The 25,882-nt window shown below is 48.8% G+C and overlaps 1 protein-coding gene across 1 annotated transcript in view; it reads right to left on the reverse strand.

Moving 5' to 3' along the window:
- Positions 1-1,696: 1,696 nt before the first annotated feature.
- The window catches only part of SFRP4 (secreted frizzled related protein 4), a 197,298-nt gene continuing 173,112 nt past the window's right edge, over positions 1,697-25,882 (reverse strand). The window contains exons 4-6 of the mRNA XM_066584824.1: positions 18,660-18,858; positions 3,861-3,924; positions 1,697-1,876 (exon numbers count right to left, since the gene is read on the reverse strand). Coding sequence (XP_066440921.1) covers positions 1,697-1,876; positions 3,861-3,924; positions 18,660-18,858 — 443 coding nt within the window. The remainder of the gene's footprint in view (positions 1,877-3,860; positions 3,925-18,659; positions 18,859-25,882) is intronic.

Raw genomic sequence — 25,882 nt, forward strand, 5'->3', positions numbered from 1 at the left:
GTTCGCGCAGCATCTTCTTTTCTTCTTTTAAAGATGGCCGCCGGTCCTTTCCCATGGTGCACTGCGGTTTTCTCCCATGGTGCACCATGGATTGTCTTCTCCTTCCTTGTGTTCCACTGCCGATACAGCCACCTAATTGGCCGATCGGCAGCACGTGATGGAGGCGGAGCTACGATGACGCGGAGAAGAGGGAGGAGCCAGGACGCCGCTCGTGAGCCCGGAGGAAGTAAGAAGAGGAATCCTTACAGCGCATGTGCGACTGTTCGTGCGACTAAAGAAGCAGCTTTAGTCAGCACCATGGAGACAGGGACACCAGCAACGGAGCAGGTAAGTGAATAACTTCTGTATGGCTCATATTTAATGCACGATGTATATTACAAAGTGCATTAATATGGCCATACAGAAGTGTATAACCCCACTTGATTTCGCGGGGCAACCCCTTTAATTAGTAATGTGTAAGGCATGTGAAAGTGGTCTCTAAATTGTTGTAGGTGATCGCCAGGCCAGTGTGTTATCTCCGCTCCACATTTCTCATATTCTCCACTGATGCAAGAACCCCCCTCCGAGGTTCATTCTGGTCTTGACAGTATCAAAAGTTGTTATACATTTGTACTCCGAAACTCTTCTGTGACATTGGGATTTGAAATTGCCTTTTAATACAGTAACTTTTATACGTTTTAAAAGGCAATTTCAAATTCCAACGAAGAATTTGGGAGTACAAATTTATAACAACATTTGAAACTGTCAAGACGGGAATGAACCTCGGAGGGTGCTTCTTGCATCGGTGGAGAATATGAGAAATCTGGAGCAGAGATAACACCAATTTGGAGACAATAAAAACTTTCCCATCCCTTATCAGTGAACTAATGAATTATTTTCTTCTCTACTCATCCTGTTCTAATATTGTGTTGTGCAAATTAATGACACCATGTATATGCCTCTTCTGATCTATTCCATTTAAGTCCAAGGAAGATCTCTGAGTAGGTTTAAAGCTTGCTATAACATCATGTATTTCTGTTAGCTATTGAAAGGTATCATATCTACAAGATTACTTGGTTTTTCGTACTGAGAACAATCACATTTTATAGTAGAAATATGTACCAGATTAGACCTGACGTACACTTCTGAGAAGGCACATGGAGTTGCCAGGATGCACGGAATACATGAAGTGGCGTTCATGTATTAAATGGACCATACACAGGGGGAAAATTATACTAAGCCCGACATTGGAAATGTTGAGCTTAGTAATTTTCCTCCAGTATGCACACAAACATTTCCAATCTTCTATGTGGACATTCCAACATGCTGAAGCACAAGTGCAATAAACTCGTTCATTCAACTAAATGTCAATGGAAGAAACAAACAACATATTTGTATCATAAATCTCAAAGTAAACAATGTATTGTAGATAAAAGAATACTCATAAATATGGTGCAAATGGTTTGTCTCCACAATTGCACCAATGTTCACTGATACAAAGGTTTCAGTTTATTCAATACAAACCCTAAACTATGGATTGTAGTGGTCAAAGTATAAAAAGCAAACATTGGTAATTAAAGTGCAGCAAATAAAGTCATTGCAGGTTTCTGCATAATTGTTTGCTAGTGGATGAGCTTAGGAATAATATATTCTGCTACTGTAGCCAGCTAGCGGCCCTCACAATGCATGAAATGTCCTTTCGTGCAAACAGAGCAGCTTATGCCCGCTTGTCTCTCTGGTCCTTCTTAGTTTTAACAGCCTTTTTGGAGATGGCAGGAGGAGGGTTAGGGCTCTTCGGGCTTGTCTTTAGTGTCCCACTACGACTAGTTCGTCCCACATGCTTAACTTTTTCTTGTGCTGTTTTCACTTGCTGCTCTTGTAAGGTTTGCTCCCATCTCTTTAAAATAATCACATTGTTAATATTAGTGTCTTGGATATCATACACCGCACTAACACTGTAAGTGAACAAACCTAAAGAAAAGTACGCCTTTTATTTGTTACTGTAAAAAACTACTAGTGTATTCTATGTCTACTAGTATACTATATCACTACTAGTGTATTATATGTCTACTAGTATACTATATGACTACTAGTTAGAGATGAGCGAACCTACTCGGCCACGCCCCTTTTTCGCCCGAGCACCGCGATTTTTGAGTACTTCCGTACTCGGGTGAAAAGATTCGGGAGGCGCCGTGGGTGAGTGGGGGTTGCAGCGGGGAGTGTTCCCCGCTGCTACCCCCCGCTCCCCCACGCCTCCCCCTGCCCCCCGGCGCCCCCCGAATCTTTTCACCTGAGTACGGAAGTACTCAAAAATCGCGGTGCTCGATCAAGTAATTACTCGAAACGAGTATATTCGCTCATCTCTACTACTAGTGTATTCTATGTCTACTAGATTACTAGTGTATTCTATGTCTACTAGTGTACTATATCACTACTAGTGTATAATATATCTACTAGATAACTAGTGTATAATATGTCTACTAGATTACTAGTGTATTATATGCCTACTAGTGTAGGCACACATATGCTACTAGTGTATTATATGTCTACTAGTGTACTATTTGACTAGTAATGCACTATATTTCTATTAGATTACTAGTGTATAATTTGCCTACTAGATTACTAGTGTATTATATATCTACTAATGTACTATATGACTACTAGTGTATTATATGTCTACTAGATTACTAGTGTATTATATGTCTACTAGTGTACTATATGACTACTAGTGTATTATATGTCTACTAGATTACTAATGTATTATATGTCTACTTGTGTACAAAATGACTACTAATGCATTGTATAATTACTAGTGCTTACTATGAGTACCCCAATGCAAATCAATTGTGTTTATGCTATCTGCACTATGCGCGTAATACAGAGCACAAATACACTCATGTGAATGAGCCCTTATAAACGGCCCTTTGAAGGCAACTATAATGTTGATGTGGCCCTCGGTGGAAATGAGTTTAACCCCCCTGTTATATATTATTAAACATTATAAATCTAAAGGCAGATAAGACAAGATTCCCCATGAAAAATTGGTGTTGGGGACAACTTATCTCCCTGTGAACTCTGTATATGTCTGATCACTCTCACTGCACTCTCACAGACAGCTCATTTTCTGATTATTCTGTTAGGGCTCCTACCCACTTGCGTTTTTTTAATGCTACTGTAGCACTGCGCTTTTTTATGCGAATTTCAATAGGCCTTTCCAATGTTAAAAATGCATCACACAAAAATCTCAAAGCACAAACTTGCGATGAATTTTTAACATTAGAAAGTTTCATTGACATTCGCATTAAAAAAACGCAAGTGGGTAGGAGCCCTAAGGCACCATGCACACGGGCGGAAATTCGGCGTCGGGATTTCCCGCAGAATTCCCGCCCGTGCCCGCCTGCATAGGATTGCATTACAAAACGCAATCCTAGGCAGGACGGACACGATTTGTCTGTGTGAAAACACACGTGGAAAACAAATCGCGGCATGTTCTATTTCTGTATGGGTCTCGCAGAGGTCCGCACAGAAATGGCAATTGTGATGAGTTGGCCCCGCTGTGTGCATGCGCCACCTGGCCGGCACATTACAGAGCCGAAGCCGCGGGAGCAGGTGAAAGCCTCACTGGTCCCTGCAGGGCGCGGGTCGGGTCCCGCTGTGAGAATTCTCACAGGGGATCTGACCTGGTCGTATGCAGGCGGCCTTACTATGAGAAAAAAAAGTTTATTGAAGAGAAAGCTGCTCAAAGTTTGTTACTGTTCATGCGTCCCAACCTGTTCTAAGGTATAAACTCTGCCTTTGGAGAACGCTAGAGCGCCTGTAGTTGTATCTCTGGGAGAAGACTGTCAGACAGTAATTTCAGAAATAAAAATCGGTAATATTACCTTGAATCTCTTATTTAATTGGTCTTTCCACTTTTCCACTAAACAACCATCAAGAAGCATCATCCTAGGAATTAAAAATATAATATAATGATTGATGTACAACAGAATACTTAACAGCTACGGGAAGCTTTGTGCATGCAGAATCAATAAACACCTATCTTACTAAGTCCCTACAGAAAAAAAAAATTATACTTGCAATGCCTTAAGTCTTCCATTGAAATTTAAGGAGCATTCCCAGCAATAATAAGCACAAGCTCAGCTCCCCCTCCCTTTTCCTCTGTCTGAGGCCGCCTGCAGACGGGCGGGTCGGATCCGGCGCCTGCAGAGAGCGGCGCGTACTTGCCCACGCCCGTGGCTCCGGCTGTTTGATGTGCCGGGCAGCCGACGCATGCGCAGACCGGACCCGGCGGTGGGTGAGTGATGCGAGTCCCACACAGAAATAGGACATGCCGCGGTTTGTTTGCCGCGAGAGATTTTGCATGGCCAAATCCCACGGCAGAATTTCCGCTCGTGTGCAGGCGCCCGGAGGCTGTGTAGTCACACCCACTCAATGCTACACTGTATCTTCTTCAAGGTCATTTACCACCTGAGTTGGCGATTCCACTTTCTTGGTCTGTTCAGAGAGCAGGAAAGTGGAATCACTGCGGCCGAATAGCTCAAATTCTGGACAGAGCAGAACAGCGCTGGACAAACCCTATTGACTATAATGGGGTATGTCCGTTTTCCACCCAAATGCCTGTCTTCTGGATGGAAGAAAAAGTGTTGCGTGCAGGACTTTTTCTTCCAGTATTTTGAGCCAAATCTGTGACGAAACCTCCAGCCAGAGGTTCCAATGCAGATGTGAAACCAGCCTTACTGTTTATGGTTCAGATAAGCACGGAGCAGTTGTTTACAATGCAGTTCTATCTATAGATCAAATGGCAAGGTGGTGTGAACTGAACTGGGCTAAAGATGGAGCCTAATTATACAAGTAGGGGGGCAGATGATCTGGATAGAGAGCAGAGCATGACAAAATAATACAATGTGCAGAATGCTAGGGCATGGGGCTATGAGATGATCAGCATCTCACCTATATCTATAGGAACATCACTGCTGCAGTCATGCAAACATCCCTGGCTAGGACTGGAGCAGCAGTGCTAAACTGGTAGGGGATAAAACCAGTGATCATACGTTCTTTTTAATTTTTCAACTTTTGTTAAGTTTAGAAAAAAAATCAAACTAACTCAGAAAACCCCTTTAAAAGGAAATAAGCTGCTGCCAGAGATGTATGGCAGTGGCTTATTCCCCTCTCCCTATGAATACATGCACACTCTGTTGAGCTGAGCATGCGTGTGTTGCCAATGTGTATGGTGACCCTTAGATATTAAAATCTGTCAGTTTTAAAAGTATAACGATCTAATTCGTATTTGGATTTGACTCTGGCCCCCTGCACACGGGCGGAAATTCCGTGGCGGGATTTCCCACACAATTTCCACCCGTGCCCGCCTGCATAGGATTGCATTACAAAACGCAATCCTATGCAGATGGCCACGATTTGTCCGCGTGAAAATACACGTGGAAAACAAATCGCTGCATGTTCTATTTCTGTGCGGGTCTCATCACAGAGCCAGAGCCGTGGGAGCAGGTAAGAGACGCACTTGTCCCTGCAGGGACGTGGGCCGGATCCCGCTGCGAGAATTCTCACAGGGGATCCGACCCAGGAGTCTGCAGGCGGCCTCTGACAAAGTATTCCAGCATGTTGACTGGAAGAAAATATAAGAAAATTGTTATTTTTTAATGGTCTTGAGAAATAATATTTATTTAGTCAAGAACTGAGTGTGCTAGGTTTGTGATATACATCCTGTTAAAATTCCCTCTTGAAGGTTAGGTGATAAAAAGTACAGCTGCGGTCTTGTACTGTAAGCGTTTATAGAGCATGCGCAAAAGACCTCTGCAGCGCGAGCACGCCGGAGCCGGACAGAAGAAGGCAGACAGCGCAGCTTTAGTCGGCGCCATGGAGACGGGGACGCCAGCACCGGAGGGGTAAGTGTATAACTTCTGTATGGCCAATATTTAATGCACGATGTATATTACAAAGTGCATTAATATGGCCATACAGAAGTGCTTAACACCACTTCTTATCACGGTACAACCCCTTTAATCACTTCTACACTGCTCAGTACTGCTGTACAGTGCCCTACCTGATGATGTTGTGTTACATAAAGCAGTTCTCTGTGTACAGTGCATAGAAGATAAGCAGCTAAAAATACTCCCACCAGTTCTGTGAGGACTGAAAATCACAGATACAGCCTGCAGAGTGAAAAATGCAAGCTACAAATCATATAATGTCCAGAAATAGTGTTATTCCTCATGCACACAGCAGCATATTCTGAAAAGTCATCTAAAAAGTTAGATACTGCTTTAACAAGTAGATAATAGAGATGAGCGAACGTGTCCGTTACGGACACATCCGCACCCGGACACCGGCTTTGGCGAACACTACAGTGTTCGCGCGTAAGTGTCCGGGTGCCGCCGGGGGGCGGGGAGATGCGCGGCGGCGCGGGCGGCAGTAGCGGGGAACAGGGGGGAGCCCTCTCTCTCTCCCTCTCCCCCCCACTCCCCGCCGCACCCCCCCGCGCTGCCACGGCGGCCCCCGAACTTTTTCGCCCGAACACTGAAGTGTTCGCAAAGTTCGGTGTTCGGGCGAAAAAGGGGCGGGGCCGAACGTGTTCGCTCATCTCTAGTAGATAACTAATTCAAGATTTTTATTTTTTTTAAATTATTAAAAGCTCATGCACACTCTCAGGATCTCACGGTACTACATCCTGCTGTTGGCCCTAGATATACATAGATCTCCAGTAGAGATGAGCGAGCACCAAAATGCTCGGGTGCTCGTTGCTCGAGTCGAACTTTCCGCGATGCTCGAGGGTTCGTAACGAACCCCATTGAAGTCAATGGGCGACTCAAGCATTTTTGTATATCACCCATGCTCCGCTAAGGTTTTCATTGGTGAAAATCTGCAAAACCCAAGAAAGTGATGGAAACGACACAGAAACGGATAGGACAGGCGAGGGGCAACATGCTGGGCTGCATTTCAGGTTACCAGGTCCCACTTTTCAGCCACAATAGTGGCAAGAGTGGGCCCCCCCCCCTAACAATTTTTACTTCGGACAAACCCTCATTAGTAAGCGACACCTTAGCTAAGCACCACACTACCTCCAACTAAGCACAAGCACTGCCTGTGGGAAACACCCCTGCCTCTTCTCCTGGGTTACATGCTGCCCAACCCCCCCCCCACCCCCGCACGACCCAGTATCCACAGCGCACACCAAAGTGTCCCTGCGCAGCCTTCAGCTGCCCTCATGCCACATGCTGGCCTCATAGCCACACCACCCTCATGTCTATGTATAAGTGCGTCAGCCATGAGGAGGAACCGGAGGCACACACTGCAGAGGGTTGGCAGGGCCAGGCAGCGACCCTCTTTAAAAGGGGCGGGGCAATAGCCCACAATGCTGTACAGAAGCAATGAGACATCCAATCCTGTGCCACCTCCGTCAGGAGCTGCAAACGTGGGCATAGCAATGGGGAATCCATGTGCCACACAGTATTCATTCTGTCAGGGTGTCGCATAGCTCAATCTACACTGCAAGGGGAAAGCCGTCAGCGCTCTGCTCTCTACCCAAGTCAGTCAGTGTATTTGTGCCAGACAGGTCAAACACCGCGATGGGAACTAAGTTTGCAAGTCCTAGGAAGCCCAAGACATGAACAAAAAATTGATCTGAGCGGCCAAATATGGCAGACTTGCACCGCGCCCATGGCATAGGCCTCGGCCCACAGCTTCAGCAATCCTAGGCAGGAAGCGGACTTTCACTGCACCCAGGACATAGGCCTCTGCACAAACCCTCAGCAATCGCGGGCCTACAGCGGACTCCTATGCTAGCGTAGCTGTGCACGTCTCATTAGTGCTGTATTGCTCCTGTAGTTTGTCCCAATGCAGTGCCATGGATAGTAGAGCTAATGTCAGATTAAATATATAGGTGGGCTTCGGCCCACACTGCATGCCCCAGTCTGACCGGGGTTTTTTATAAATACTCACAGGCAGGTACAACTCCGCAATGGGAATTCCGTGTGCACCCACAGCATGGGTGGCTCCCTGGAGCCCACTGGCGGTACATAAATATATCTCATTGCAGTGCCCAGCACAGCTGAGGTAACGTCATAGTAACATAGTTCGTAAGGCTGAATGAAAACAATGCCCATCTAGTCCAGCCTGTCTAGCCTCCTGTTTTGTTGATCCAGAGGAAGGCAAAAAACCAAAAGAGCAGAAGCCAATTAGCCCTTTTGGGGAAAAAATTCCTTCCCGACTCCCTAATGGCAATCAGACTGTTCCCTGGATCAACCCCTAATAGTTCCTACCTGCCTGTATACCCGGATTAACAAATAATCTTAGATTTATAGCCTATAATATACTTCCTCTCCAGAAAGACATCAAGTCTAGAGATGAGCGAGCCTACTCGGCCACGCCCCTTTTTCGCCCGAGTACCGCAATTTTCGAGTACTTCCGTACTCGGGCGAAAGGATTCGGGGGGCGCTGTGGGTGAGTGGGGGGTTGCAGCGGGGAGTGGGAGGGAGAGGGAGAGAGAGAGGGCTCCCCCCTGTTCCCCACTGCTACCCCCCGCGCCGCCACACCTCCCCCCGCCCCCCGAATCTTTTCACCCGAGTACTGAAGTACTCGAAAATCGCGGTGCACGATCGAGTAATTACTCGAAACGAGTAGGTTCGCTCATCTCTAATCAAGTCCCCTTTTAAACTCCTCTTAGGATCTTGCCAACACTACGTCCTCAGGCAGAGAGTTCCACAGTCTAACTGCTCTAACAGTAAAGAATCCCTTTCTATGTTGGTGATGAAACCTGCTTTCCTCTAAACGTAGCGGATGCCCTCTTGTTACCGTTGCAGTCCAGGGTATAAACAGATCCTGGGAGAGATCCTTGTATTTTCCCCTCATGTACTTATACATGGCTATTTGGTCGCCTCTTAACCTTTTTTCAAGAGTAAATAGTCCAATTTGGATAGCCTCTCTGGGTATTCCAGTCCAGTCATTCTATGTATTAGTTTAGTTGCCCTTCTTTGAACCCCCTCCAATACTGTAACATCTTTCCTGAGCACCGGTGACCAGAACTGTACGCAGTATTCCATGTGAGGCCTGACAAGTGCCTTATATAATGGAAGGATAATGTTCTCGTCCTTCGCCCCTATACCTCTTTTAATGCATCCCAAAACTTTATTTGCCTTTGCAGCAGCTGATTGGCATTGGTTACTCCAGTTTAGTCTATAGTCCACTAGTACCCCCAGGTCTTTTTCCATATCACTTTTCCCTAGCGGTACCCCATTAAGCGAATAGTGGTAACATCCATTCTTGCTGCCCATGTGCATAACCTTACAGTTATCAACATTGAACTTCATTTGCCATTTTTCTGCCCAAGCCCCTAGCTTATCTAGGTCCGTTTGTAGCTGCACATTGTCCTCCATTGCATTAATTATATTGCATAGTTTTGTATCATCTGCAAATATTGAAATTTTGCTGTGCAGCCCCTCTATCAGGTCGTTGATAAATATATTGAACAGAATGGGGCCCAATACTGAACCTTGTGGCACCCCACTAGTGACTGTGGCCCAATCGGAGTATGAGCCATTTATTACAACCCTCTGCTTTCTATCATTGAGCCAATTTTTAACCCAATTACACACGTTTTCACCCTATCCAAGCTGTCTCATTTTGTATATTAGCCTATTATGTGGCACGGTGTCAAACGCTTTAGAGAAGTCCAGATATACTAGATCAATAGACTCTCCCAGGTCCAGCTTAGAGCTTACTTCATCGTAGAAACTGATCAGATTTGTCTGACATGAGCGACCCTTCATGAATCCATGCTGGTGAGGAGTTATTCCCTTGTTCTCCTTGAGGTGCTCATCGATGGCGTCTCTCAGAATCCCCTCGAAAAATTTTCCCGTTACTGAAGTGAGACTTACCAGCCTGTAGTTGCCAGGCTCACTTTTGGTCCCCTTTTTATAAATTGGAACCACGTTGGCAATGCGCCAATCCAATGGTACAACACCGGTCTTGATAGTGTCTAGAAATATTAGGTATAGCGGCCTAGCTAACTCATCACTTAGTTTCCTTAGTATCCTTGGGTGTATTCCATCTGGGCCTGGCGATTTATCGATTTTAATCTTTTTTAACCTGTTCCGCACTTCCTCTTGCGTTAGGTATGACATATTTTGTGAAGGGTTTATTTTATTCCCCTGTATCTCGTGTGGCATTTCCTTTTCGTTTGTGAATGCGCTTGAAAAGAAACTATTTAATAGATTTGCCTTCCCTCCATCATCTTCAATGATTTCCCCTGCATTATTTGTTAAAGGGCCAGTGCTCTTCCTGCAAATCCTTTTGCTGTTAATATAGTTGAAAAATAGTTTTGGGTTGTTTTTGCTCTCTTTGGCGATCAGTCTTTCTGCCACCTTCTTAGCAATTTTGATCGTATCTTTGCATATTTTGTTTTTTTCCCTGTACGATTTTAGCGCTTCTTCGCTACCTTGTTGCTTTAGTAGTTTGAACGCTTTCTTTTTTTCGTTTATTGCCCCCCTTACCGTCTTGTCGAGCCACATTGGTTTCCTTTTAGTAGAGATTCTTTTATTTTTAAAGAGAATGAACTGTTCACATGAGGTGATTAGGATCCTTTTAAACTTTTCCCATTTGTCCTCTGTACTGATATTTTTGAGGGTGTTGTCCCAATTAATGTTACCGACAGTAGTTCTAAGCTCATCAAATTTTGCTTTACTAAAGTTTAGTTTGTTTGTCGCTCCCTGATAAGGCTTCCTATTGAATGACAGCTGGAAGTTGATTATATTGTGGTCACTGTTCCCCAAGTGCCCCACGTCAGATGAAATGCAGGTGGGCTTCGGCCCACACTGCATGCCCCAACCTGACTGAGGTTTTTAATTCATAGACACAGGCAGGTACAAATCCCCTATGTGAAATCCATGTGGACTGACAGCATGGGTGGCTCCCTGGAACCCACCGGCGGTACATAAATAAATCCCATTGCATTGCCCAGCACAGCTGAGGTAACGTCAGATTAAATGCAGGTGGGCTTCAGCCCACACTGCATACCCCAGCCTGAGTGGGGTTTTTAATACATAGACACAGGCAGGTACAAATCCCCTATGTGAAATCCATGTGGACTGACAGCATGGGTGGCTCCCTGGAACCCACAGGCGGTACATAAATATATCCCCTTGCAGTGTCCAGCACAGCTGAGGTAACATCAGATTAAATGCAGGTGGGCTTCGGCCCACACTGCATGCCCCAGTCAGACTGGGGTTTTTTATAAGTAGACACAGGCAGGTACAACTCCCTATTCTGAAGTCTGTGTGGACCGACAGCATGGGTGGGTCCCAGGAAGCCACCGGCGGTACATAAATATATCCCATTGCAGTGCCCAGCACAGCTGATGTAACATCAGATTTAATGCAGTTTGGCTTTGGCCCACACTGCATGCCCCAGTCAGACTGGGGTTCTTTATAAGTAGACACATGCAGTTACAACTCTGTGTGGACCGACAGCATGGGTGGGTCCCAGGAAGCCACTGGCGGTACATAAATAAATCCCATTGCATTGCCCAGCACAGCTGAGGTAACGTCAGATTAAATGCAGGTGGGCTTCGGCCCACACTGCATGCCGCAACCTGACCGGGGTTTTTAATTCATAGACACAGGTAGGTACAAATCCCCTATGCGAAGACCCTGTGGACCGACAGCATGGGTGGCTCCCTGGAACCCACTGGCGGTACATAAATATATCCCATTGCAGTGCCCAGCACAGCTGAGGTAACTTCAGATTTAATGCAGTTTGGCTTCGGCCCACACTGCATGCCCCAGTCAGACTGGGGTTCTTTATAAGTAGACAGATGCAGTTACAACTCCGTGTAGACCGACAGCATGGGTGGGTCCCAGGAAGCCACCGGCGATACATAAATATATCCCATTGCAGTGCCCTGGACAGCAGAGCTAACGTCAGATTAAATGCAGGTGGACTTCAGCCAAGAATGTTTTCATTGTTGGAGGAGGAGGACGGGAAAGTTTTTGAGGCAGTATGTGTCCTGTCCCCGTGTCCGTGGTTATATGCACCTTCCCAGTGACCGCGTCGCTGAACAGTTATCGCGCCTGTGGAACCTAGTAGCGTGGCCTCGCCACCATCATGTCTTTGGGAAGCCTCCATTTCCACTACCCTGTAACATTGCAGTAGCAGCAGTATAGGCAGAGCCGAGAATTTGTAACATTTCAGCGGTAAGAGTATGCACAAACCCCTGTAACATTTCATTGGCAGCAGTGAGGACAGACCCCACTAACATTTCATTTGCAGCAGTATACACAGATCCCAGTAACATTTTAGTAGTATCAGTATAGACAGACCCCAGTAAGAGTAACGTAGAAGCAGTAGGGACAAAGCAGCAGATTCACATTTTCCTGGCAGCAGTGTAGGGAGAGCATAGTATTGGTAAGATTTCAGTAGTACGAGTATAGTTAGGCCCCAGTAACAGTAACGTAGAAGCAGTAGGGACAAAGCAGCAGACTCACATTTCCCTGGCAGCAGTGTAGGGAGAGTATAGTATTTGTAAGATTTCAGTAGTAGGAGTATAGACAGGCCCCAGCAACAGTAACATATAAGCAGTAGGGACAAAGCAGCAGATTCACATTTTCCTGGCAGCAGTGTAGGGAGAGCATAGTATTGGTAAGATTTCAGTAGTACGAGTATAGTTAGGCCCCAGTAACAGTAACGTAGAAGCAGTAGGGACAAAGCAGCAGATTCACATTTCCCTGGCAGCAGTGTAGGGAGAGTATAGTATTTGTAAGATTTCAGTAGTAGGAGTATAGACAGGCCCCAGCAACAGTAACGTATAAGCAGTAGGGACAAAGCAGCAGATTCACATTTCCCTGGCAGCAGTGTAGGGAGAACGTAGTATTGGTAAGATTTCAGTAATAGGAGTATAGACCTGCCCCAGTAACATTTCCGTTGAAGCATTATGGGCAGAGCCCAGTATTAGTAAAATTACAGTAGTAACAGTATACACCAACCAAGGTAACATTTCAGGAGCAGAAGTATCGGCAGACCGAAGTAACATTTCTGTTGCTGAAGTATAGTCAGACCCCTGTAGCATTACTGTGGCAGAAGTATAGGTAGGCAGAACAGAGTTACATTTCTGTAGCAAAAATGTAGGCCGACCCCAGACACAGTGGTGTACCATGAGTGCAGGCGAAGCCCATAAAAATTACTTGCATTACATTGTAGGCGAGGGCCCAAAAAATTGTTGTACCGACAGTACAAATGTACCCCAGAAAAATTGCGCATGCCCAACCCAGAGGGCAGGTGAAACCCATTAATCGCTTAGCTTAATTTTTAACTAGGCCTGGAGGCAGTCCAGTCTAAAAAACAATTGGTTCAGGTGGAAGCTTCAATGCTTTAATGAGAATTGAAACAGATAAATATTATTTTGGCCCACAGAAAAATTGCCCATTCGCGGTGATTATGAGAGGTTTCAGGAGGAGGAGCCGGAGGAGGAGGACGAATACCATACACAGATTGACAAAGGTCTTTAGGTAGCGCTGTTATCCGCTGGTGGAGAAGAGAAGTCTGGGGAAATCCAGGCTTTGTTCATCTTTATGAGTGTAAGCCTGTCGGCACTGTCAGTTGACAGGCGGGTACGCTTGTCCGTGATGATTCCCCCAGCTGCACTAAAGACCCTCTCTGACAAGACGCTAGCCGCAGGGCACGCCAACACCTCCAGGGCATACAGCGCGAGTTTGGGCCACGTGTCCAGCTTTGACACCCAGTAGTTGTACGGAGCAGAGGCGTCACGCAGGACGGTGGTTCGATCGGCTGCGTACTCCCTCACCATCTTCTTACAGTGCTCCCTCCGACTCAGCCTGGACTGGGGAGGTGAGAGACAGTCTTGCTGGGGAACCATAAAGCTGGCAAAGGCCTTGGAGAGTGTTCCCCTGCCTGCGCTGAACATGCCGCCTGATCTCCGCGCCTCCCCTTCTACGTGGCCCTTGGAACTGCGCCTTCTGCCACTAGCGCTGTCACATGGGAAGTTTACCATCAGTTTGTCCACCAGGGCCCTGTGGTATTGCATCACTCTCAAACCCCTTTCCTCTTCGGGAATGAGAGTGGAAAGGTTCTCCTTATACCGTGGGTCAAGCAGTGTGTACACCCAGTAATCCATAGTGGCCAGAATGCGTCTAACACGAGGCTCACGAGAAAGGCATGCTAACATAAAGTCAGCCATGTGTGCCAGGGTACCTGTATGGAACATATGGCTGTCCTAACTAGGAAGATCACTTTGAGTATCCTCCTCGTCCACCTCCTCAGGCCATACATGCTGAATGGATAGGCAAGCAGCATGGGTACCCTCTGCAGTGGGCCCAGCTGTCTCTTCCTCCTCAGGCTCCTCCCCCTCCTCCTCCTCCATGCTCTGAGATATAGACATGAGGGTGCTCTGACAATCCAGCGACATACTGTCTTCCCCGGCCTCCATTTCCGCCCGCAAAGCATCAGCCTTCATGCTTTGCAGGGAACTTCTCAACAAGCATAGCAGGGGGAATGGTGACGCTAATGATTGCAGCATCACCGCTCACCATCAGGGTGGACTCCTCACAGTTTCCAAGGACCTGGCAGATATCTGCCATCCAGGCCCACTCCTCTGTAAAGAATTGAGGAGGCTGACTCCCACTTCGCCGCCCATGTTGGAGTTGGTATTCCACTATAGCTCCACGCTGCTCATACAGCTGGGACCACATGTGAAGCGTAGAGTTCCACCGTGTGGGCACGTCGCAAAGCAGTCGGTGCACTGGCAGATGTTGCAGGGTGCGCAGGGTGGCAACGTCCGTGTTGGACTTGCGGAAATGTGCACTGACCCGGCGCACCTTGCCGAGGAGGTCTGACAAGTGTGGGTAGCCTTTCAGAAACCGCTGAACCACCAAATTAAAGACGTTGGCCAGGCATGGCACGTGCGTGAGGCTGCCAAGCTGCAGAGCCGCCACAAGGTTACGGCCGTTGTCACACACGACCATGCCCGGTTGGAGGCTCAGTGGCGAAAGCCAGCGGTCGGTCTGCTCTGTCAGACCATGCAACAGTTCATGGGCCGTGTGCCTCTTCTCTCCTAAGCTGAGTAGTTTCAGCACGGCCTGCTGATGCTTGCCCACCGCTGTGCTGCCGCACGACACCGACTGCTGGCGACGTGCTGCTGCTGGTGACAAGTCTTGATTTCGAGGTAGGGGTTGCGTTGGAGGAGGAGGAGAAAGGTTTAGTGGAGGTGGCAAACACCGCCGCAGATACCAGCACCAAGCTGGGGCCTGCAATTCTGGGGGTGGGTAGGACATGAGCAGTCCCAGGCTCTGACTCGGTCCCAGCCTCCACTAAATTGACCCAATGTGCCGTCAGGGAGATATAGTGGCCCTGCCCGCCTGTGCTTGTCCACATGTCCGTTGTAAAGTGGACCTTGGCAGTAACTGAGTTGGTGAGGGCGCGTACGATGTTGCGTGAGACGTGGTCGTGCAGGGCTGGGGCGGCACACCATGAAAAATAGTGGCGACTGGGGACAGAGTAGCGCGGGGCTGCTACCGCCATCAGGTTTTGGAATGCCTCAGTTTCCACCAGCCTGTAGGGGAGCATCTCCAGGCTGATGAATTTGGCTATGTGGACATTTAAAGCTTGAGCATGCGGGTGCGTGGCGACGTATTTGCGCTTTCGCTCCAACGATTCTCTTAGCGACAGCTGGACTCTGCGTTGAGAGACATTGCTGGATGGGGCCGAGGACAGCGGAGGTGAGGGTGTGGGTCCAGGCCAGGAGACGGTCGTGCCTGTGTCCTGAGAGGGGGGTTGGATCTCAGTGGCAGGTTGGGGCCCAGGGGAGAGGCAGTGACGCAAGCTTTAGGCGGTGAACGGCCTTCTTCCCACCTTGTGGAGTGCTTGGCCATCATATGCCTGCGCATGCTGGTGGTGGTGACTCCCCGGCTGATCTTGGTGCGACAAAGGTTGCACACCACTGTTCGTCGGTCGTCCAGCGTCTCCGTGAAAAACTGCCACACCTTAGAGCACCTTGGCCTCTGCACGGTTGCTTGGCGCGAGGGGGTGCTTTGGGAAACAGCTGGTGCATTATTCGCTCGTGCCCTGCCTCTACCCCTGGCCACCCCACTGCCTCTTCCAACCTGTCCTGCGGCTGCAATTGCCTCCCCCTCTGAAGACCGGTCCTCAGTTGGCTTATCACACCAGGTGGGGTCAGTCACCTCATCGTCCAGCGGCTCTTCCTCCGAATCCTCTGTGCGCTCCTCCCTTGGACTAAAAATTTGTGCAAAAGTGATCACAGCACCCACTACAGGTACTACAACTCCGAGCAACCACAGAGTTAAATGCACACAGTCGCAGGTTGCCTTAAGAAGAACCATTGGGGTACTTGTAGACAGGTTTCTACACTACCACTGTCCCTGCCTGACCAATAGTGCCCGGATACTGAAGTACAGACTGCAGCCTGAGAACATTACAGCCTGCACGCCCGATATACATTAAAAAAAAAATTGTGCAAAACTGCTCATAGCAGCCACAACAGTAATGCACTAGGTGAGCTGTGGCCCTAAGAAGGGCCGTTGTGGTTCTTGAAGACGCTAACACTGTCCCTATAGCAGCAGCAGCATCAGCAGCACTTTCCCTAATCTCTCTTAGCGTGTGTCTGTGGCGAGCCGCGGGTGGGGCTGATTTAAATACTCGGGGGTCACTTGATCTCGCCAGCCACTCACTGCAGCGGGGTGGGATAGGGCTGGAATGTCACAGGAGGAAGTTGTAATGCCTTCCCTGTGTTTCTATTGGCCAGAAAAGGGCGCAAATTTCTCAGGGAAGGAAATGTAATGGAGTCGAGTGCCGCGTGATGCTCGTCTCGAGTAACGAGCATCTTGAACACCCTAATACTCGAACGAGTATCAAGCTCGGACGAGTGCGCTCGCTCATCTCTAGTCTCCAGCATTCAGCCATAATCTGCTTGTGTGCATGAGACCTAAAAGTCTTCCACTTTTATGCATTATCGCTTCTATGAAAGCGCTGCAATATCGCACCTTTGTACACGCGATTTTGTAGCATCAGTGATGCTTTTTCCTAGGAAAAATGACGCAGCGCGTCAGTGCTACACACAATAAAATTGCGTGATTTTATCATGAGAAAAGTAATGAGTTTCTAAAATCGCAAGTGCTATGTGATAAACAAGGAAACATGGACTACAAAACATAGAAAATCATGGCTGTATAGAGCATGCCACGATTTATTTTCTAGCAACTATAGCATCAGACAAAACATCGCTAATGTGAAGGAACCCATCGAAAACCATGGGCTTCATATACATGCGATTTGTAGCACTGTCGCATTGCAACAAAATTGTGCGATTTTGTAGCCCGTGTGAAAGTAGCGTTTGGCCTCTTTTACACAGGTGACAGCAATATCGCCGCAAAAAATTGCAGCAAGATCGCTACGTTTTTTCACAGTGATATCACGATTTTGCGTCGCTACAAAGTTGCGCAACTTTGTAGCACTCTTTTTTCTGGGATTTTTTGGGGGAGCTTGGAATAAAACCCTACCCCGAAAATAAGCCCTAGCTGCATTAAAAAAATAAAAAACCACAAGCCAATCAGCCAATCAGAGCCAGCGCTTCCTGGAGGCAGGGTTTTTCAACCTCTGATCTAGGAAGCACTGATAGAAGACTTCAAACAAGTGTTGGGGACCTGCGAGGAGAAGTGCGGTCGAGCGGACAGCAGCTGTTAGGTGATGTACTGTGTTTTTAGTTTTTTTTAATGCAGCTAGGGTTTATTTTATGGCTTTTCCAGTAGGTCCTAACTTCCTACTGTAAAAGTTACATCACACTGCACAAAACCGCAGTTGCGATGCAACAGAAAGGAAGGCTTCATAGGGAAACGTGGGCTACAAAACATTGCAAGTCGCAGCAATATTGACCATCCTGCGATTTTTTTTCTCTCGCAATGCAGCAGCCTAAAAAACATTGCGAATGTGAAGAAAGCATGGGTGTCACATACATGCAATTTGTAGCACTGTCGCATCGCAAGATAATCGCACTATTTTGTTGCCCGTGTTAAAGCGGCCATATTGTTGCCTCTATTAGAGGGTTGTTGAATATTCAATACTAAAGACAATTTTGCAATGATCCTATTGTAATCATAATAGATAATAACAATAGTAATAACAATAGAATATTGTGCATTAATAAACATTTTTACGGATTTTAATTATCCATTTGGAAGAAGGAACCAACAAACTACAATAAAAATCGTAAAGTACCTTCACATAATAGGTCAGAACAGTGTAAATTTCTCTAATTCTGGGTTCCCACTGGACAGTATCACCGCGGAAATCTTGCGGTTTTGCCGCAGCGAAAAACCACGAGATTTCCACTGGATAAGCGCAGCTTCAAAACCCGGCACTTAGCCGTGGGTTTTGAAGCGGCTTCACCGCACGCTTTTACGTTGCGGCTGACTCTCCCATAGAGAGTAGTTTGGCCGCAACAAAGCTGCTGCCGGCTTTCCCGCAACACGTTGTCCGCCCTGTGTGGACAAGATTTTTGACAAATCTCATCCACATATTTGGCTAATCCCGGGATTAGCAGCCACAGGCGGATTTGCTGCAGCGAAATTCAGCGGCAAATCCGCCCTGTGTGAACCCAGCCTAAGTGGTGTAATACTGTTTTGGAAAATTGCGACCTTTCTCACCTTGAACGCCACTGGTAGCACATAATAAGGACATCTTGGTTCGGAAGTAAATGTGGACACTGACAGGATGAGTTTGTGATAAGAGGAACTTGGGATCGAGCTATAGTTTTTGAAGATTTCAATGTCTCTTTCACTTCTACTACTGTAGTTATTTCATTACAGTTGCTTCTAGTGACACTTTTCACTCTTGCATGGATCACTAGAGAAGAAAACAGAAACAATACATTTACAGGTTTTGTGTATTTGCCGTCTGTGTTAGTGGCTTCTGAGGGTCCGAGTTCTTCAAAGCTACAAAATCTTTTCATGGCATGGAATAATAATTTGAGCGACAGAGGATTTCTGTGCATCACAAAACTTTACTGCACTGAGGTAACAAGTAGAGATGAGCGAGCACCAAAATGCTCCAGGGCTTGTTACTCGGGACGAAATTCTCGCGATGCTCAAGGGTTCGTTTCGAGTAACGAACCCCATTGAAGTCAATGGGCGACCCCAGCATTTTTGTATATCGCCGATGCTCGCTAAGGTTTCCATTTGTGAAAATCTGGGCAATTCAAGAAAGTGATGGGAACGACACAGCAATGGATAGGGCAGGCGAGGGGCTACATGTTGGGCTGCATCTCAAGTTCCCAGGTCCCGCTATTAAGCCACAATAGCGGCAAGAGCGCCCCCCCCCCTCCCAACAATTTTTACTTCTGAAAAGCCCTCATTAGCAATGCATACCTTAGCTAAGCACCACACTACCTCCAACAAAGCACAATCACTGCCTGCATGACACTCCGCTGCCACTTCTCCTGGGTTACATGCTGCCCAACCCCCCGCACGACCCAGTGTCCACAGCGCACACCAAAGTGTCCCTGCGCAGCCTTCAGCGGCCCTCATGCCACACCACCCTCATGTCTATTTATAAGTGCGTCTGCCATGAGGAGGAACCGCAGGCACACACTGCAGAGGGTTGGCACGGCTAGGCAGCGACCCTCTTTAAAAGGAGCGGGGCGATAGCCCACAATGCTGGGCAGAAGCAATGAGAAATATAATCCTGTGCCACCGCCATCAGGAGCTGCACACGTGGGCATAGCAAAGGGGAACCTATGTGCCACACACTATTCATTCTGTCAAGGTGTCTGCATGCCCTAGTCAGACCGTGGTTTTTTATAAATAGTCACAGGCAGGTACAACTCCGCAATGGGAATTCCGTGTGCACCCACAGCATGGGTGGCTCCCTGGAACCCACCGGCTGTACATAAATGTATCCCATTGCAGTGCCCTGGACAGCGGAGCTAACGTCAGATTAAATGCTTCGGCCCACACTGCATGCCCCAACCTGACCGGGGTTTTTAATTCATAGACACAGGCAGGTACAACTCCCTATTGTGAAGTCCCTGTGGACCGACAGCATGGGTGCCAGGAAGCAACCGGCGGTACATAAATATATCCCATTGCATTGCCCATCACAGCTGAGGTAATGTCATGTTTAATGCAGGTGGGCCTTGGCCCACACTGCATGCCCCAGTCAGACTGGGGTTCTTTAGAAGTGGACACATGCAGTTACAACTCCGTGTGGACCGACAGCATGGGTGGCTCCCTGGAACCCACCGACGGTACATAAATATATCCCATTGCAGTGCCCAGCACAGCTGAGGTAATGTCATGTTTAATGCAGGTGGGCTTTGGCCCACACTGCATGCCCCAGTCAGACTGGGGTTCTTTAGAAGTGGACACATGCAGTTACAACTCCCTGTAGACCCACAGCATGGGTGGGTGCCAGGAAGCCACCGGCGGTACATAAATATATCCCATTTCAGTGCCCAGCACAGCTGAGGTAACTTCGGCTTCAATGCAGGTGGGCAAAAAATTAATTGGATTACACTGTAGGCGAGGGCCCCAAAAAATTGGTGTACCAACAGTACTAATGTACGTCAGAAAAATTGCCCATGCCCAACCAAGAGGGCAGGTGAAACCCATTAATCGCTTTGGCTAATGTGGCTTAATTTGTAACTAGGCCTGGAGGCAGCCCAGTTAAAATAAAAATTGGTTCAGGCGCAAGTTTCAACGCTTTAATGAGCATTGAAACGTATAAAAATTGTTTACAAAAATTATATGACTGAGCCTTGTGGGCCTAAGAAAAATTGCCCGTTCGGCGTGATTACGTGAGGTTTCAGGAGGAGGAGCAGGAGGAGGATGAATATTATACACAGATTGATGAAGCTAAAAGGTCCACGTTTTTGATGGTGATAGAGAACAATGCTTCCATCCACAGGTGCAGCCTACGTATTGTTTAGGTATCGCTGCTGTCCGCTGGTGGAGAAGAGAAGTCTGGGAAAATCCAGGCTTTGTTCATCTTGATGAGTGTAAGCCTGTCGGCACTGTTGGTTGACAGGCGGGTACGCTTATCTGTGATGATTCCCCCAGCCGCACTAAACACCCTCTCTGACAAGACGCTAGCCGCAGGACAAGCAAGCACCTCCAGGGCATACAGCGCGAGTTCAGGCCACGTGTCCAGCTTCGACACCCAGTAGTTGTAGGGAGCAGGGGCGTCACGGAGGTCGGTCGTGCGATCGGCTACGTACTCCCTCACCATCCTTTTACAGTGCTCCCGCTGACTCAGCCTTGACTGGGGAGCGGTGACACAGTCTTGCTGGGGAGCCAGAAAGCTGTCAAAGGCCTTAGAGAGTGTTCCCCTGCCTGTGCTGTACATGCTGCCTGATCTCCGCACCTCCCCTGCTACCTGGCCCTCGGAACTGCACCTTCGGCCACTAGCGCTGTCGGATGGGAATTTTACCATCAGTTTGTCCGCCAGGGTCCTGTGGTATAGCATCACTCTCGAACCCCTTTCCTCTTTGGGTATGAGAGTGGAAAGGTTCTCCTCATACCGTGGGTCGAGCAGTGTGTACACCCAGTAATCCGCATTGGCCAGAATGCGTGTAATGCGAGGGTCACGAGAAAGGCATCCTAACATGAAGTCAGCCATGTGTGCCAGGGTACCTGTACGCAACACATGGCTGTCCTCACTAGGAAGATCACTTTCAGGATCCTCCTCCTCCTCCTCCTCAGGCCATACACACTGAAAGGATGACAGGCAAGCAGCATGGGTACCCTCAGCAGTGGGCTAAGCTGTCTCTTCCCCCTCCTCCTCATCCTCCTCCCCCTCCTCCTCCTCCTCCTCCTCCTCCTCAATGCGCTGAGATATAGACAGGAGGGTGCTCTGACTATCCAGCGACATACTGTCTTCCCCCGCCTCCGTTTCCGAGCGCAAAACGTCTGCCTTTATGCTTTGCAGGGAACTTCTCAAGAGGCATAGCAGAGGAATGGTGACGCTAATGATTGCAGCATCGCCGCTCACCATCTGGGTAGACTCCTCAAAGTTTCCAAGGACCTGGCAGATGTCTGCCAACCAGGCCCACCCTTCTGTAAAGAATTGAGGAGGCTGACTCCCACTGCGCCGCCCATGTTGGAGTTGGTATTCCACTATAGCTCTACGCTGCTCATAGAGCCTGGCCAACATATGGAGCGTAGAGTTCCACCGTGTGGGCACGTCGCACAGCAGTTGGTGCACTGGTAGATGAAACCGATGTTGCAGGGTGCGCAGGGTGGCAGCATCCGTGTGGGACTTGCGGAAATGTGCGCTGAGCCGGCGCACCTTTCCGAGCTGGTCCGACAAGCGTGGGTAGCTTTACAGAAAGCGCTGAACCACCAAATTGAAGACGTGGGCCAGGCATGGCACGTGTGTGAGGCTGTCGAGCTGCAGAGCCGCCACCAGGTTACGGCCGTTGTCACACACGACCATGCCCGGTTGGAGGCTCAGCGGCGCAAGGCAGCGGTCGTCTGCTCTGTCAGACCCTGCAGCAGTTCGTGGGCCGTGTGCCTCTTCTCTCCTAAGCTGAGTAGTTTCAGCACGGCCTGCTGACGCTTGCCCACCGCTATGCTGCCGTGCCGCGCGACACCGACTGCTGGCGACGTGCTGCTGCTGACACATCTTGATTGCGAGACAGAGGTTGCGTAGGAGGAGGGTGGTTTAGTGGAGGAAGCATACACCGCCGCAGATACCACCACCGAGCTGGGGCCCACAATTCTGGGGGGTGGGTAGGACGTGAGCGGTCCCAGGCTCTGACTCTGTCCCAGCCTCCACTAAATTCACCCAATGTGCCGTCAGGGAGATATAGTGGCCCTGCCCGCCTGTGATTGTCCACGTGTCCATTGTTAAGTGGACCTTGGCAGTAACCGCGCTGGTGAGGGCGCGTACAATGTTGCGGGAGACGTGGTCGTGCAGGGCTGGGACGGCACATTGGGAAAAGTAGTGGCGCCTGGGAACTGAGTAGCGCGGGGCCGCGGCCGCCATCATACCTTTGAAAGCCTCCGTTTCCACAACCCTATACGGCAGCATCTCCAGGCTGATAAATTTGGCTATGTGCACGTTTAACGCTTGAGCGTGCGGGTGCGTGGGGGTGTGCTTGCGCTTGCGCTCCAACACTTGCGCTAGCGACGGCTGGACGGTGCGCTGAGAGACATTGGTGGATGGGGTCGAGGACAGCGGAGGTGAGGGTGTGGGTTCAGGCCAGGAGACGGTAGTGCCTGTGTCCTGAGAGGGGGGTTGGATCTCAGTGACAGGTTGGGGCACAGGGGGAGAGGCAGCGGTGCAAACCGGAGGCGGTGAACGGCCTTCGTCCCACCTTGTGGGGTGCTTGGCCATCATATGTCTGCGCATGCTGGTGGTGGTGAGGCTGGTGGTGGTGGCTCCCCGGCTGATCTTGGCGCGACAAAGGTTGCATACCACTGTTCGTTCGTTGTCTGCACTCTCAGTGAAAAACTGCCAGACCTTTGAGCACCTCGGCCTCTGCAGGGTGGCATGGCGCGAGGGGGCGCTTTGGGAAACAGTTGGTGGATTATTCGGTTTGGCCCTGCCTCTACTCCTGGCCACCGCACTGCCTCTTCCAACCTGCCCTGCTGCTGCACTTGCCTCCCCCTCTGAAGACCTGTCCTCAGTAGGCGTAGCAAACCAGGTGGGGTCAGTCACCTCATCGTCCTGCTGCTCTTCCTCCGAATCCTCTGTGCGCTCCACCCTCGGACTTGCTTCAATTACGACTACCTGAGTGATAGACAACTGTGTCTCATCGTCATCGTCCTCCTCACCCACTGAAAGCTCTTGAGACAGTTGCCGGAAGTCCCCAGCCTCATCCCCCGGACCCCGGGAACTTTCCAAAGGTTGGGCATCAGTCACGACAAACTCCTCCGGTGGGAGAGGAACCATTGCTGGCCATTCTGGGCAGGGGCCCGGGAACAGTTCCTGGGAGTCTGCCTGCTCCTCAGAATGTGTCATTTTCATGGAGTGAGGAGGCTGGGAGGAAGGAGGAGCAGCAGCCAGAGGATTCAGAGTTGCAGCAGTGGACGGCGCAGAATTCTGGGTGGTCGATAGATTGCTGGATGCACTTTCTGCCATCCACGACAGGACCTGCTCACACTGCTCATTTTCTAATAAAGGTCTACCGCGTGGACCCATTAATTGTGAGATGAATCTGGGGACCCCTGAAACGTGCCTCTCTCCTAATCCCGCAGCAGTCGGCTGCGATACACCTGGATCAGGAGCTCGGCCTGTGCCCACACCCTGACTTGGGCCTCCTCGCCCACGTCCACGTCCTCTAGGCCTACCCCTACCCCTCAGCATGGTGTATTACCAGTAGTGCAGAAACAAAACGCTGTAATTAAATGTGCCGCTTATTGGCCTGTGGTTGGAGACTGACTTCCCTTACGGAACGCACAGCAGAGCCAGGAAACAATTTTGCGCACGCCTGTAGTGAGACGTAGGTGCATATGACTGAGCTAGTGGAATTCACAGCGCAGAAGCAGTCAAGTGGCCAAAGGCCAGTAGTAGGCCTTAAGTATTTTGCTTCTATTTTTTTAAAATGCTGAGCTGATACAGCAGACAGATACTGTAGGCAGCGTATAATATTATGCATACTGTTTCCCTCTGGCGGGATGACGGCGGTGATGTAACGGAGACAGCAGAGCCAGGAAACAATTTTGCGCAAGCCTGCTGAAACGCTTAGCTGCGTATTAATTAGGACTACTACCCCCAGCAGACAGATACTGTAGGCAGCGTATAATATTATGTATACTGTTTCCCTCTGGCGGGATGACGGCAGTGATGTAACAGAGACAGCAGAGCCAGGAAACAATTTTGCGCAAGCCTGCTGTAACGCTTAGCTGCGAATTAATTAGGACTACTACCACCAGCAGACAGATACTGTAGGCAGCGTATAATATTATGTATACTGTTTCCCTCTGGCGGGATGACGGCGCTGATGTAACGGAGACAGCAGAGCCAGGAAACAATTTTGCGCAAGCCTGCTGTAACGCTTAGCTGCATATTAATTAGGACTACTACCCCCAGCAGACACGCAGTAAACTGAAGACGGTCACAGGCAGCCCAAATATAGTATTTTTCCCCAATTTTTTGGAAAAAAACCCTGCCTATATAGCCTGTATATCTCTTTCCCTGCCTCACCAGTACTGGCCCTATACTCTGTACAATGACTGCAGACTGAGGACGCAATGCTCTGCACGCCCGATATACAAAAAAAAAAAATTGTGCAACACTGCTAAAAGCAGCCTGAACAGTACTGCACACGGTTAGATGTGGCCCTAAGAAGGACCATTGGGGTTCTTGAAGACTAAAATAACTCCTGACGCTCTCCCTATAGCAGCTCCGGCATCAGCAGCACTTTCCCTGATCTCTGTCAGAATGCATCTGTGGTGAGCCGTGGGAGGGGCCGATTTATATACTCGGGTGACACCTGATCTCGCCAGCCACTCACTGCAGGGGGGTGGTATAGGGCTTGAACGTCGCAGGGGGAAGTTGTAATGCCTTCCCTGTCTTTCTATTGGCCAGAAAAGCGCGCTAACGTCTCAGAGATGAAAGTGAAAGTAACTCGAACATCGCATGTTGCTCGCCTCTAGTAACGAGCATCTCGAACACGCTAATACTCGAACGAGTATCAAGCTCGGACGAGTACGTTCGCTCATCTCTAGTAACAAGCTTGATACTTACAAACAGTTCAATATGCATGCTGATTCACAACCGTGTCTCAAAGAGGGCACAAACTAGGCATTGCTTACACAAGATGATGGCTACTTGCATCGAGTTAACTCTCACGTTATTCAAGGGTATCTGCACTACATATATACATTTCAAGTCACTACTGGTTCACCTCCTTCAAACCAGATTCTGG

Source organism: Eleutherodactylus coqui, chromosome 12, assembly GCF_035609145.1.
Source record: "Eleutherodactylus coqui strain aEleCoq1 chromosome 12, aEleCoq1.hap1, whole genome shotgun sequence".
Classification (NCBI taxonomy): domain Eukaryota; kingdom Metazoa; phylum Chordata; class Amphibia; order Anura; family Eleutherodactylidae; genus Eleutherodactylus; species Eleutherodactylus coqui.